Consider the following 15,662-nt stretch of genomic DNA (forward strand, 5'->3'; position numbering starts at 1 on the left):
ACACAGAGAGGAGAAAATGCAGGGCATGTTGATTGGAATAGAGAATAATCTAGTTTGGAGAGAGCTCATTGCATGTATCAAGGTAAGTAATAATGAAACAAGAATGGAAACCTAGTTTGGATGGCACAAAGTTGGGAAAATAGGGTAGTGATAAGGCTTTGAACTCCAGAAAAAGAAATCAAGACATTTCTTAGATATCAGTAGGTAGTTTGGAAGATTTTTGAAGATAGCTATGGCATGACTAAATCTGTGCATGAGGCAGATTATTCTGTTAGAGTATAAAGAATGGATTGAACTGGGAGGTAAGAAAGGGGAGGAAGCCTATTAAGAGGCTAGTAAATAATCCATTATGGATAGTTATAAGTAGCTTACCACAGTGGTGAGTAGGTAAGAGATGAGAAATGATACAGAGCTAAAATTGGCAGGACTTGGTAACTGATTGCATATGAGAAAAGGAGGCAGAGGAAAGCATCAGAGATCATAGAACCATAAGCTTAGAGCTAGAAGGGACCTTAGAGGACTTCTAGTCTAACCAGTCTCATTTCAAAGATGAGGTAACTGAAGCCCAGAGAAGTTAAATGATTTGCTTGTGGTTGTGAAAGTAACATGGCAGAGTCAGGATTCAAACCCAGGTCTACTGACAAAAATCCAACACTTTTTCCACTGTACTATGGAAAATACACTATAATACCTACAAGGTTTTGAACATATGGTCCTTTGTGAATGCTAAAGAGCATTTTATAATATTAAGAATATTCTATTCAGAATAGAAAACATTTAAAAATAGAATATTAGGGGCAGCTAGATGGCTCAGTGGATAAAGCACCAGCCCTGGATTCAGGAGGACTTGAGTTCAAATCCGGCCTCAGACACTTGAAACTTACTAGCTGTGTGGCCCTGGGCAAGTCACTTAACCCTCATTGCCCTGCAAAAAAAAAAAGAATATTAAAATCAAGAGGTGAAGCAAGTTATTTTTGTGGAAAGAGAATAAACCTGATTAGGGGCACATTGAGTTTAAGCTTCATCAAGATAGGTCATGCCAAACTAACCTCATTTCCTTTTTTGACAGGATTATTAGACTGGTAGATCAGAGGAAAGCCATAGATATAGTTTAGCTAGATTGTACTGAACACTGACAAAGTATCTCATGTTAATCTTGAGGACAAGAGGGATCCATGGTCTAAATCAGCAGTGTCAAACTCAAATAGAAAGGGGACACTAAATCATGCATAAAGATTCCTGTGGGGTACATATGGACTCAGAAAACCATAAGTTGACGTCATCTATATTTTATTATATTTTTACTTATTTTTGTAAAAAGATTTCCCAATTGCATTTTAACCTAGTTCAGCTGCATTCTGACACCTGTTTGACACCTTTGGTCTAAATGACTGAATACTGAGATGGAAATGACTGAACGACTAGATCTTTTTTTAAAAAATGATCAAAGTACTAATGGCAACCTAAAGGGAGGTTTTTAGTGGAATAATTCAAGAATATATGATATTCTGTTTCATATTTTTTACTAATGGTGAATAAAGTTATAGATAGCACACTTTTTAAATTTGTAGAAAATTAGGAGGGTTAGCTAATGTGCTGAATAACAGTTTTCCAAAAACAACAAAAAAAGACCTCTACAGGTTAAAATGATGCTCTTTAAGTAATATGAAATTTAAAATTTCCACAATAGTAACAAAATTGCCCTGCTTGTCTGTGTTCCCTTATGTGAATTTTTAAATGTTTCATTGATGCTCTTTTTAATTTTCTTTTTTTTTTTTTGGGTATCACTATTACTATCTACTGACTTGCCCCTCCACCCCTCCTTGGTAACCAATAAGATAATAGCCACACAATGGCTGTGTCTGAAAAGATTGTATCTCTAGAGTCCATCACTTCTTTGCTAAGCCTTTAGAAGTCATAACTGACCATTGTCTTGATCTGATTTGTGAAATCTTTCATAGTTATTTTCCTTTAAGTTATTGTGGTCATTGGGTAGGTTGTTCTCCAGATTCTGCTCACTTCATTCAACATCTCCACATAGAGGCCTACCCAGTTTTTTCTTGCAACATTTCTCTCTGGGCTCATTCTCCCAGCTTTTACTTGCATTGACAGATTGGGTACCTAGAGGGGCAACTGCTACCTGAGGTTCTAGGGGTAACCCTATTTATGGATATCCTCTTAACACAGTTAGCTCACAAGTTCTCACCAGAGTGCTTCACATTAACAATCAGCCAATAATCTCAATTAGCTTTTAGGAAAAGGCTTTTACTAAAATAACATGGCAAAAATAGTAGTTACAAAGTATCCCCTTTTGACTCACCCTAAAAAGACCCAACAACCTGGGGCATACTTTCTCACAAAGAAACATAGAGTCTGGGGAGGTGGGGGAGAGTGAACATGAAATTAAAAGTATAATGTTAGTGAGGCTCACATGTAAGGGACACACATGGCCAAGGCAACTCACAACTCTAGAAGGTCTTTGATATGCTTTCTTTCTCTGAAGAGTCCTCACAAAGTTCACTGTGGGGTGAGACATCAGTGATAGATGAGCCACTCTACACCAGGCTGGCTCCTCATAGGTGTGCCATCTCAGTTAGATAGATTGCTGAGCTGCTAAACTGCATTCTCACTGCTCTGTGCTACTACTGACCTGGATTGGGCAGGGTCTTTTGCTATTGGATTGACTCTGCCAGACTGAGCTAGGTAATTCACTTGGATTCTGTGCAGTGGCTGCTGCTGGACTGAATCAGACAGATTGCTAGACCACTGGGCTCCTCAAAAGACATTTCTTCTTGTGTGTCACCCCAAAGTCCCTTTCTTTCTAGATCCCCTTCATATGTTGTCTTCCCCCATCAGGATGTAAGTAGGGATGATTTTATTTGCTTGTGCTTGTAGCCCCATTGCTTAGCACAGTACCTGGCACATCTGTTTTGTCTTCATCATTTTACCAATGAAAAAAATGAAAGTGTGCTCAATATTCCATAGCTAATTAGGTGTCAGAACTGGGCCTAGAACCCAAATCTCATAGAACAATGGCTTTTTATCCTTTGTTAATAATCTTCCTTTCTCTACAATGTTCAAACTAGAGGGCTGAATTCTTCAAACCAATAGGAGCTAGACTGTCATTCTTAACAAATGAGCAAAACCAATATTTTTGTGTTTTTTAAAAAAGTGTTGATAATGAAGTTGGCCTTTCAAAACATGTTTGTAAGAGCGAGAGCAATATATTGCTAAGGTTTCCAACAAGTATGAGTTTTCTCAGTGAGGATTTGTTTGTCTTTATCTTTTACTTAAACAATTGACAGCAGGTTAGCCCAGACTAGACAAGTCTAAAGACACATTTGTTAGACTTCTCTTTTTTTTGTTATTCTCAAGTTATTTGAAGGTCTAACTATCTTTTCAAATATGTGAGTGTGTGTATGTGTGTATTTTTTGTGCCACAATGAAATGGCATTCATGTCCAAGAAAATGCACATTCTAGGGTAGGGAAAAAACCTTTCTATTATATATGACCTTTATTCTTTTATAGGTTTATAGCTATTTGCTCATTTCCAGAAAAGCATTTAGCAGCTATTGATGTTCTTCTGGTTATAGTGACTGCTTTCCTGTTTCTGTTCTTTCCCACTCTTAACCCTGTCCCAAATAGGACAATATTCAGAACTCCTTCATTAAAAAAAGGTTATATTGATACCATTTTCTTAGTATAACATTGCTGTCTTTCCCATCTAATCCACGTCTGCCCTTCCCTCTTCAACAAAAGAACCACAACTGTAACACATACACACACATATCTCTGTGTGTGTGTGTGAATATGTATGTGTGTATGTATGTATAATATGTATATAGTTAAACAAAACAAATCAACACATTGGCCATGTCCAGAAATAGGTACCTCATTCTGGTCCACCTAGACCTAGGTGGCAAGTATCACCAACAACCTTTCACAGGTAGGTAGTACAAAAGATGGAACTAAAATTAGGAAGACCTGAATTCAAATTCTACCTCAGATACTTACTAGCTGTATGACCCTTGGTAAGTCTTTTGACTTCTGTCTGTGTCAGTTTGCCAGTCTATAAAGTGGAGAGAACAATAGGGGTTGTTGTAGTGATGAAGTGAGATAATATTTGTAAAAACCTTGCAAATAGTGAATTGTTACAGAAGTGCTAGCTATCCCCATTCTGCTCATGATTCTTTACCACACTGACCAGATTTCTGAAGTTATGCATGTTGCTGTCTCTTAAATTATTCTGAGTCTTTCATCTTTACATGAAATAAAAGATACCTTCAATTTTGAAATCACCTCAGAAAAAGCTTTCCTAAATAAATATGATTCAGTTTTTCTTCATTGGAATGGTTATAGAATCATAGCTCTACAGTCAGGAAAGGTCTAAAGGGCAGAAACTGTCTTTTGCCTCTTTTTCTATCCCCAACACTTAGCACAGTGCCCAGCACATAGTAGGCATTTAATAAACATTTATTGATTGATTAGAGGTTATCTAATCCTTAGCTTCTTAAACTATGGGTTGCAACTCCATTTGCAGTCAGGAAGTTGAACATGGGGGTCACAAAAAAAAATTGGCAACAGTAAAAGGTTATGTATACCTATTTTATATAGACCTATATGCCTGGGGTCCTGTAAAAATTTCTTGGGCAAAAAGGGATCATGAATGGAAAAAAGTTTAAGAAGCCACGATCTAGTCTAGCCCCCTTAGTTTACAAATGAGAAAAAACTTTCCACTCTCACCTCTACCACTCCAAGGAGAGAATAATGCTTGGAAATAAAATGATGATAATAATAAATAATCTCATTTATCTTTAGCTGTTTTGGGGAAGTAATCGAAGAAAATTCTTTATATAGATCTGTGGAGAAGGCAGTTGGTGGACACTTCCTTTAGTTTATCATTCACCACATTATGCCCATCCTTTAGAATCTGACAGAAAATTCCTAGATTTTGACATTCAGGGTCTTCATGCCTGAGAATTGCTACATGAAACTGAAGTATTTGTCTTACCTTTACATATATTTTTATAGGAATGTCCATCTCAGCTCCCTATAAGGAAATATAAACTTATCTAGATATTACATAACTCTTTTGAGTGTCACTGTTTTGATCATATTGTACTAATCACTTAGTTACATGGTATTTGTTTCCTTATAAGAAATATTCAGGTTACAAGAAGCCTTCAGAAACAATATTAAAAACATGGAGGAATTTGTGACAGAGATCAACTTTATATAGATAATCAACACATGATTTTAATCCATGGTAGATCAAGCTGTTTAAAGTTTTGGCCCTGAGCATCATTAAAAATCTAGGCAGAATAGAGGGTGGATTTTTCAGGAAAGATGGTCAGTATAACTTCTATTTCCTTTCTCTCTTAACAGATGACTGGACATGGTCAAGATGGGAGATTCAGTGGACCTTTGAAACCCATGACATTTTCTATAGCTGAAGGTGAAGAAAAAAACAATCAAGTTATATTTCAGGTAATGACTACTGTTAGGTATTATGCTGTCTCATTTTTGTGAGTCCTGTTACACAATGGATCTTGATCTCCTTTATCTAACTAAGAGCCCAGCCATACCTGATTTAAATGGCAGACTGAGAAATCCTTGCCAAGTATTAACCTGGAAATTAAGGTAACAATCAATATAGGAGAAAATAAGGTCTTTAATTGGGGCAGAGGAACTATAGTTCTCAGAATCACAAAGCAAGAGGCTAGGAATACCCAAAGATGGGAACTGAGGACAAAATTTTTATGGGGTAACTGAACAACAGGGACCAAAAGACTGCTCCAGAGTCATGTACAGGAACTAACTACTTAATGTAAATGAACCTTTTAACAAAAGAAAGTATAGAACTGCTCCTGAGTTAAGTATAGATGCTACTTAACTCTAAATAGAAACTACTTAATGTAGATAGACCTTTTTACATTACATAAAGTCCAGGGAGTAAGGAGTTGGGGGATCATTTTGCTTGCGGGAAGGTCTGTAAATCGATCAACAGTCTGGAATTGACAAAGACCAGTCAGCCCCAGGCAATTCACCTGCCTGGGTAGGAGATCAGTCAGTTCTCAGTAAATTTGTAGATATCACAAGCAAAAGTTTAGAGAGTAAATAGAAGAGAGGGAAAGTATCATTGGTATTACAAGGAAACGTAATACTTGCAAGTATTACATTCTCCAATGACTCCCTATGCTTTAGATGTTCCCCAGGGTGGGAAACAGGACCCCTGCCACCCAGAATGAAGTTGGACTCCTTCGCTGGAAGAGATAGTTTGGTATGTCTGCATAAGCTAGAGCCCAACTCTGCTATGTGTTCCCATGTGGAAACAGTGTGTTAAATTAAGATTCAAATTCCCTGAAAGTCAGTCAGGGTTTTGAATAGGTGATTTTTGTATCAGAGGCAATACTCTAAAATTTGTTTTTCTAAAACTTGATTTAGAAGTGCTTTTAAACAAAATTAGTAATGGCATTTTTGACAGACTATTTACATGTGGAGTCATTCCTTACAAAAGAATAATGTTTCTTGCCTATGGGCATAATTGAAGGAAATTCTTTAAACTTTAGTTAGAGAGGCCTACTACTAGTTAGAGATTAGGGAAAATGAAGATGTAATTTATTTCCCATTCAAGTTTATGGCTCCCTTGAATAAAGATAGCTAACATTTACATAGCACTTTAATGCTTGTAAATATTATCTTATTTTATTCTCACAACAACCCTGGGAAGTAGGTGCAACTATGATGCCCATTTTACAGATGAGTAAACTAAGTCTGACAAGAGGTTAAGCGACATGCCAAAAGTCTTTCAGCTAATATATATCTGAGACCAGATCTGAACTCAGGTGTTGCTGACTCCAAGTCTGGGGCTCTACCCATTATGCCACCTAGCTGCTTCAACCCTGGGGGTGTCTATGGATCCCAAATTAAGAACTTCTGTTTTAGCTTAAAGATGATATTATATAGCTCGGGATGAAAGTGGGAAGGGGAAAACACTGTGAGTGGAATCTGTGTGGGGTATTGAAAAGAATCCTATGCTGAGAGTCTGGAATGCTGAGTAGTCCTGACTGTAACACCGACTAGCTGTATAAATCTGGGATAAGACATTTAATTTCCCTGGGGCTCAATCACTTCATCTACTCAATGAGATGACTTCTAAAGTCCCTCTTAATTCTCAAATAAATGCAGTTGAATAAACATTAAATACCTGCTTTGTGGGAGGTACTGGGCTAGGCACCAGTGATAGATAGGCAATAATGACATAGTCGTGAAGGGGACAGGGACTGGGGAGGTGGGGGAGGGGGGTGGGGGTGGGAAGAATAATAGCATGAGGGATAGTATTTGAAAAAGTATAGAGATGAGAGATGGAAGATGGAGAACAGTAAATGGACCAGATGGATACATCTATATCTATATATACAGATAAGTACAAATTAATGTGTATGTGGGTAGAGTTCACTGTAGAGTTTGTGAGGAACAAAGAGTTGTGTGATTAGTCTGGAAATATAGGAAGAAGAGTTGACCATCTGTAGCAGTAAAAGGAGTCCCCTCACCAGGGGTTCCCTAAGTCAACGAAATAACAAATATGGACCACACCCATCCACTACAACCTTACTCTCCTCAAAGTCCTACTGTATAGTAGGGAATCCAAAGGCCTGAATTTGAGCCCTGCCCCTCCCTCTAACTAGCTGTGAGTCTTTGGATAAGTCACTTAATTTATTTAGGTTTCAATTTCCTCCTATCTGAAATGAAGGTTTAATCTAGATCATTTCTAAGGTCTCATTTAATTCTAACATTCTATGAAATATTTGAATAGTGATAATGTCCCCCTTTAAGTCTTCTCTTTTCTGGAGTAAGTATCTCCAGATCCTTAAAAAACATTTTTATAAATTTCCTTGATTGTCTTTTGTTAGAGAATCTTATAAATAGTAAGCTTCCTAGTTCTGAATCTGGAATCTTCCCCATTAGAATGGGAATTTCCTAAGAGCAGGGACCATCTTTCTGCCTTTGTTGCACTTCCAGTAGAGTGGCTGGCACACAATAATCACTTAGTAAATGCTTGTTGACTCACTGTTGACTGATTGACCTTTATGACCCTCAGTGTCCTCATCTATAAAGTGATTGGGACTTTGGAGACCAACTTCCAGCTCCACATTTATGACTCTATGATCTTAATTAGTTTTCTTACTTTCATTTTCTCAAACTTCTAATTTATCCTGCATAACACTAACTCTAGACTAATCATCCTAAAATACTGATTTCTTTATGTGCATTTGAATTCACTTGACACATATTTAATAGTAATAACCTTTTTTTTCTTGAGAACCTATACTAATTTTCTGTTGTTCATCACATCATGTGTAAACTCCTTATCTTCATTCCAAGGTCTACCATAATCTGGTTCTACCCTACCTAACATTATCTTCTACTATTCCACAGCAGACATGATCTGCTCCAATTAATCCAGTCATCTAACTTACTATCCTACTACTACCTTAATTCAATAAGTAATTATTAAATGCCTTCTGTGTATGGGACACTATACAACACCCCCCCTGCCCCCCCCACACACATACATTCCTGTTCTAGTGTGTGTTCCAGGAGAGCAAGGGTTATTTCCCTCTTTTTTTGTACCTGGTACATATTAGATACCTAATATATCCTTTCCAACTGAGGGATTGATTGATTCCCATCTTTGTGTCTTCTGTCATTCTTCTCTCTATTCTAAAGGACATTCACTATGTTACATATTGGGCACAGAGAGACAAAAACAATGGAGTATTTGCCCTCAAAAAGCTTATATTCTTTTACATTCTGAATGTGTTCATGGGTGCAGCCTGTGAAATTCTTTGTAACGTCCCATAAAACCAATATATTGTTCTTCTATATTTACTAATTTTATTTTTTCTTTCCTTCCCAGTTTAAGACTAATACCACCAACGTAAAATTTCAGTTAAGTGGTGAGACAGATGGCATTTTTCATATCCATCCAGATGGAATACTGTATTACAATGGATTCCTGGATAGAGAAACAAGAGCTGTCCATAGACTCCAGGTGAGCAGAAACCACATCATGGGCCACACCGTGGTCCTTACCACTTGAAACATAATATGCAACTCAATCATTGGTAAAGAATTCTTTTTTACTGAACACCAGCTCTTCTGGCCCTGGTGGAGTAGTTTGTTAAGACCGATTTCATTTGAGACTTATGTGTCCACTTTGTGTCCTACTGTGGGAAAACAGAAGTCCCCTATATCTCAAATTTTTAGACCAAGTCACTCCTATTCTCATGAAAAAGTCTTTTACTCAAGAATGCTCATCTAAGTGTAGCCATGTTAGTTACCCTGAGAAATCATCTCTTACACCCAGAAAAAATCAGTGTGGGGGCCAAATTTAATATAGGTAGAGTTAATTGAGTGGCTCACCATAATATTGGGGTGCCAGAAATAATGAGGGACCTCTAGATCCAAAGCTCCCTCCCTTCCGAACTGCCTTTTTAGATATTTCTCCCAGGGCAATAAGAAAGGAACCTAACAGCCTCTTTTCCACAAACAAATCAGGTTTTATTAATGGGAATAAACTAAACAGCAAAGGTGAAACTAATAAAATCAAAGACAAGGGAATAGGGAAAAAGAAATACTGATAATCCCCCTAACTCTAACCTAAGTCTATCCAATTCCCAAACTCACTTCCAGTTCAGCTAATTTAAAAGAGCAGGGCTCGTTTGTTAACTTACCACCTGGGGTCTGTAGCTTTGATGGAAAACAGCCAGAGCCCACAGGACAAAAACTGCTAAGAAAGAATCTCTTTCTCATCTCCTGCTGCAGCTCGCACCACCAGAAAGAAAGTCACACCAGAAGAGAGTGAGCTCCCCTCAGCAAGCATTTATTCTCCCTCCCCCAAAAGGGGAGGTCCTTCAAAACTGCCTGTGGAGAGTGGTTTCTCCTGCTGACATCAGCAGCACACATCACTCAGGGCAGGCCAGGTGTGGCTCATCCCAATCAGTCTGCCAAATTCCAATAATCTTACCACATCAGTCTACTCTTCCCATAACTCAAGTCTTTCTCACACTCCGCCTCAGTACAATACCACATCTATCTGGGTGTAGCCCTTGAATATGCCCGGGGAGACTCAATATTGGGATAAGAAGAATGCGCAGCAGTACAAGGGGTAGAAAGTACAAATAAAAAGATATGGGCAAAGCCCACACTTTTTCCTTCTCTCCCTCTGCTGAAAAGTTAGGGGAAACAGGGGCCTGTGAAATTAGTCTGTGATGAGAATGTGATACAGGTTGGGACAGAGAGAATTTCAAGTCAGAACTCAAAGAACTTCATCTTTTCTTTTCTTTTGTTCCTTCCTTCCTTCCTTCCTTCCTTCCTTCCTTCCTTCCTTCCTTCCTTCCTTCCTTCCTTCCTTCCTTCCTTCCTTCCTTCCTTCTTTCCTTCCTTCCCTCCTTCCTTCCTTTCCTCCTTCCCTCCTTCCCTTCCTTATTTTGTCCTTTCTTTTTTTTTCTTTTAGTGACTAGCTTAGCTGCCCAGGTCATTTAGCATTGTTAGTATATTGCAAAGAATATGAGAAAGAGAAACTGTATATCAACCCCATTTCTAACACTTAACTAGCTATGTCAGGTCTCCCCTGCATCTCAGTGTCTTCAGGTACAGAATAGAGAATGGCAATCCTGACTTGACCTGCTTCTTAGGGATGCTGTGAGTACCAAATGAGACAATGCATATCAAGCACCTTATACTTTGATGCTTCTGTGTATCTATAATCTCATTGTTGCATATAGTCCTTCCACTAGCATAGATCACTACCTATTCATTTCTTCTCATTTTGCTATTTTTTGTCCATTTCATTCTATATAACCTCCAATGAAGAGATGTTGGAGATCTTTCACAGAGACAAGTGCAGCATTCAAATTGCCTACCTGTGATTTAAATTATTCTTATGTTTCAAAGCCCATGTGAAAGATGTTACCATTTTACTGCTGCTCCTGCTACTACTGTTACTACTATTGCTATTTACTACTAATATTGGGACTATTGCTATTGCTGCTGCTACTGTTATGACGGCTGCTATTGCTGCTGTTCCTGCTACCATTACTGTTGCTATTACTCTTACTCCTACTATCTGCTTTTAGAGAATATAGCCATAATACCATGCCCCGAGTGCTACTATTGCAATGATTCTGGCCAATAAAAATAGTTAAATGGTATTGTTTATTTTTATTATGCAGAATCCATTATAGTCAGCCTATCACAGCAGTAATCAATCCCATAGTGAATAATGGGATCTTTACTGCCACATAAGTTATTTTGATGGAATCCTCAGATTTCATGCTATTTGACTAACTTTAACTTCTTTCTTATGATTTCTAGGCATACTACCCCAACTCAAAGGTCTCTTACCTACATTCCGTAGTCACTGTGAGGCTCAAATGAGACAACATGTAAAACTCTTTGCAAGCCCTGAAGTGCTGCGTAATACTATCATCATCATTATTGTTAATATTATTTTAAACATTTTCTTTCAATGTCAGGTAGAAGTCTTGGATACCAAAGGGACCGTAGTAGAGGGCCCAGTTCCCATCACAATTAAAGTTGAAGATATTAATGACAACCGTCCTGTCTTTCTCCAGTCATCTTACCATGGAACTGTAAGGCAGAATTCACGCCCAGGTAACATATAGGGACAATGTGGGGCAAAATGGGTAGGAAGATCAGTGAGGCCTGGGAAGTCATAAAGATGGAGAAGAAGGGGAAGAAAAATTCATGTCAACCCAATTCAGATGCTGGGCACCATGAAAGGTATAGGGAGACAAACACAAACAAGGGAGACGCCCCTGCCCTCAAAGAACTTACCTTCTCTTACATGGTAGGGGATAGAGTGAGGAGAAATGTGTTCATTGATAAGTAAATACAAAATGTATACAAGATAAATATGAAATAATTTCAGAAGTGAAGGGTCCCTTAAAATTGGAGAAATCAGGGCTGGCCTCCTATAGAATGAGGCCCTTGAGCTGAATCTTAGAGGAAGCTGGGGGATTATAAGCAGTAGAGTCTAGGAGTCTTGGGTCAAAGAAGATCCATAGGCCAAAGAAGATCCATTGTGACCTGCCCAAGAAAACAGTACTCTACTAATTTGGTGATATTTTTTCCCTTCTGGATGGTATTCAAAGAAACCCACCATCAATATTGTATTTCTATAATAGGTTGAACTAACTTCTCGCTTCCTTCTTAGCAACCATTTAGGAAATGCTTGTTAAATGAATGAATGAAGCAGACCCCCAACCTGAGGCTGATGACTTTACACATTTTCTTGATGGTTTTGCTAAATAGGAAAGCCCTTCATGTATGTCAATGCTACAGACCGGGATGATCCCACTACTCCCCATGCCCATCTTTTTTATCGAATTGCCATCCAGCTTCCCAAGATAAATGATGTGATGTATTTTCAGATAAACAACCAAACAGGTGGAATCTCTCTTACCCCAGAAGGTAAGTCAATGATGCAAGTTGTCTTTTTCCCATGCCTGAAAAAATTGAGGTGTGAATATTATATAATTGTTCCCCCTCCCCAGAGGTCACACAAAGGCAGCAAAGTAGACACAGTGACACCCTTCCCTGTTGTTTCTCTCCTTCCTCCTTCTCCAGGGTCACAGGAATTAGATCCATTTAAGAATGCACAGTATGACCTGGTGGTTTCTGTGATGGACATGGGAGGTCAGTCAGAAAATTCTTTCAGTGATACCACATCTGTGAATATTGTTGTGGAAGAGAACATTTGGAAGGCACCAGCCCCTGTCAGCATTAAGGAAAACTCTACTGAGCCTCATCCTTTGAAAATCACTCAGGTAACAACAACAACAACAATACTGATGATAATGATAGCTAGCTTGCATGTATATAACAGCTCTTGCTATGTATCAGACGCCATGCTAGGTGCTTTACAAACTTTATCACATTCAATCCTTACAACAACCCTGTGTGGTATTATTCTTATTTTATAGAAGAGGAATCAGAGGTTAAGTGCCTTGCCTAGGGTCATACAGCTAGTAAGTATGTGAAGAAAGATTTAAACTCGGGCCTTCCTGACTCCAGACCCAGCATTCTATCCTCTGTCACCCAATAGTTGCAAATGTCCTCTCCATATACAAAGGTTTAATCTTTTCCTGTTATGATCTTTAATGAAACAACATGAATTGAATACTCTTTCGTGCATAGCAAAAAAGCAAACAATAAAAACATCAAAGTGAACCAGATATTGCCATTGTCCTTTTAGACATTTACATACTATAGCATAGGTGAGCTCTCACCCCCACTGATGAATCAGGTTCCCAGAACTTCTGAGTTCTAGGAGTACCCCTAAAGTTAGGAGTTAGGAGAAGGGGATAATTCTCTAATGCCATTGGTTCAAAGCTTGACTGGTATGCTTTTCTCCAAGATTATTTGAGAATCAATTGAGTCAGCTAGACTTTTAGAAGAGCTTTTAGAAAGTAGGTGCAGCTAGGTGGCATAGTGGATAGAGCACCGGCCCTCGAGTCAGGAAGACCTGAGTTCAAATCCGGCCTCAGATACTTAACACTTACTAGCTGTGTGACCCTGGGCAAGTCACTTAACCCCAATTGCCTCACTAAAAAAAAAAAAAATCTAACATCCCCTACCCCTTTGAAGCTTAAAAAGTCCTCCTATTAACAAAGATGAGTAGAGAATAAGACCTAAGACCTCTACTTCCCTACCTTCTTTTCTTTCCCCCTTCCCCTTGTGATGCTTCTTCAGGGCATGCTGGAAAGCCACACTTGCCCTAACTTACATAATTCTTGGGACTTGATGTTCCAGAAGGTAATAAAAAACTCTAGTCAGGCTTCCTATCTGATGCCATTTGACTTTAACAGATGGCCTTCAATGACTTTCAGACTTAGTCAAAGTGTGACTGAGATGGACTGATCACTTACTTCAAGTAGGGTGGAATTTGAGTAAATAGCACATTGCTGATCTTTATGTTCTAACATGATGTCATTATTGTCATGAGAACATGTCTGTTCCACACAGGGCATATCTGTTGACGATGTTTTGGTTTTTGACGACAATTTCTGTTCAGAATTCTGTTTCTTCTATTCATGTCCATTGTCTTTGTTTTAGACATGGCACCCTAAACACAATTCTGATCTTGTCAAGGTCCATAGATGAGACTTATTGAAAGCCCAATTGTGAAGTGGACATTTTTTCAAAGTTCTCTCACTTGACTTTTTATACAGCTCTCCCTGATCTAGGTACCAGCATCTATTCTACCTGTTTAATGTTTTCATGCTGCTCCTGGAGCTACCCAGGATCTCATTGTGTGATCCCTCACCCAGATTTGCCTCCCTTTGGTAGTGATTGATAGTCTTTCCTCCACCAAAGCTTCAGTCAATGAACTCAGAGGGAGGGGTTGAGATAAGTCAAATAAATCACCAGTACTTTTAGTATTAATGGCTAATAATGTGTTTGTCTCAGTGGAATTTGTCAGGTAATTGGAGCGAATAAGTTGGTAATAATGACAGAAAGGACAATAATTAGTCCAGCAACTATCTTGAAGATATGACACATTTCAAAGCCCATTTCTTTTTTTGTTTTGTTTTGTTTTTGCTTTTGTTTTTTTACATATAAGGTATTTTATTTTTTCCATTACATGTAAAGATAGTTCTCAACTTTTGTTTATACAAGCTTTATAATTTCAGATTTTTCTCCCTCCCTCCCCTCCCTCCCCTCTCCCCTAGGCAGCACGTAATCTGATATAGGTTATATTTATATATCTATATACATATACATATAGATATATATATATATACACATAATAACATTAATCCTATTTCTGCATTAGTCCTGTTATAAGAGAAAAAATCAGAGCAATGATGAAAAACCTCAAAATAGAAAAAAACCAATAGCACCAAAAACAAAAGAAATAGTATGGTTCATTCAGCATCTATACTCCACAGTTCTTTTTTTTTTTCTTGGATTTGGAGATCCTCTTCTATCATGAATTCCCTGGAACTCTTCTGTACCATTGCATTGGTGAGAAGAATATAGTCCATCACAGTAGATCAACACTCAATGTTGATGATACTGTGTACAATGTTCTTCTGGTTCTGCTCATCTCACTCATCATCAGCTCACGCAAGACCCTCCAGGTTTCTCTGAACTCCTCCTGCTCATCATTTCTTACAGCACAATAGTATTCCATTGTATTCATATACCACAACTTGTCCAGCCATTCCCCAATTGATGGGCATCCCCTCAACTTCCAATTCCTTGCCACCACATAAAGAGCAGCTATAAATATTTTTGTACATGTGGGTCCCTTTCCCCTTTCCATGATTTCTTTGGGGAAAAGACCTAAAAGTCAAAGCCCATTTCTAACAGACCATCCTTGCTATTTTCTTGTCCATTTCAAACAAACAACAAGAACAACAAACCTTCTCTAGAATTTGGCATGTACCTTATCCTTAACATTCTTAAGACTAAATATTTGGGGGAGGGATTTGTATTATTGACAGTTCGATTAGCTTCCTTAAACATGTCCCAGGAGAACAGTTCAAAGTGTCCTCTGTTTTTTTCAAATTCATCTTCTATAATGAATTATGGAAGCTTGTAGTATCAGTGCTCCAATCCTTAAATTTTA

At 38.2% G+C, this 15,662-nt stretch overlaps 1 protein-coding gene across 1 annotated transcript in view; it reads left to right on the top strand.

Moving 5' to 3' along the window:
- CDH17 (cadherin 17) overlaps window positions 1–15,662 on the top strand; it is a 121,882-nt gene that overhangs the window by 77,451 nt on the left and 28,769 nt on the right. The window contains exons 3-7 of the mRNA XM_043977726.1: window positions 5,387–5,488; window positions 8,922–9,056; window positions 11,542–11,680; window positions 12,341–12,499; window positions 12,656–12,855. Coding sequence (XP_043833661.1) covers window positions 5,387–5,488; window positions 8,922–9,056; window positions 11,542–11,680; window positions 12,341–12,499; window positions 12,656–12,855 — 735 coding nt within the window. The remainder of the gene's footprint in view (window positions 1–5,386; window positions 5,489–8,921; window positions 9,057–11,541; window positions 11,681–12,340; window positions 12,500–12,655; window positions 12,856–15,662) is intronic.

The sequence above is a fragment of the Dromiciops gliroides genome, chromosome 1 (assembly GCF_019393635.1).
Source record: "Dromiciops gliroides isolate mDroGli1 chromosome 1, mDroGli1.pri, whole genome shotgun sequence".
Lineage (NCBI taxonomy): Eukaryota > Metazoa > Chordata > Mammalia > Microbiotheria > Microbiotheriidae > Dromiciops > Dromiciops gliroides.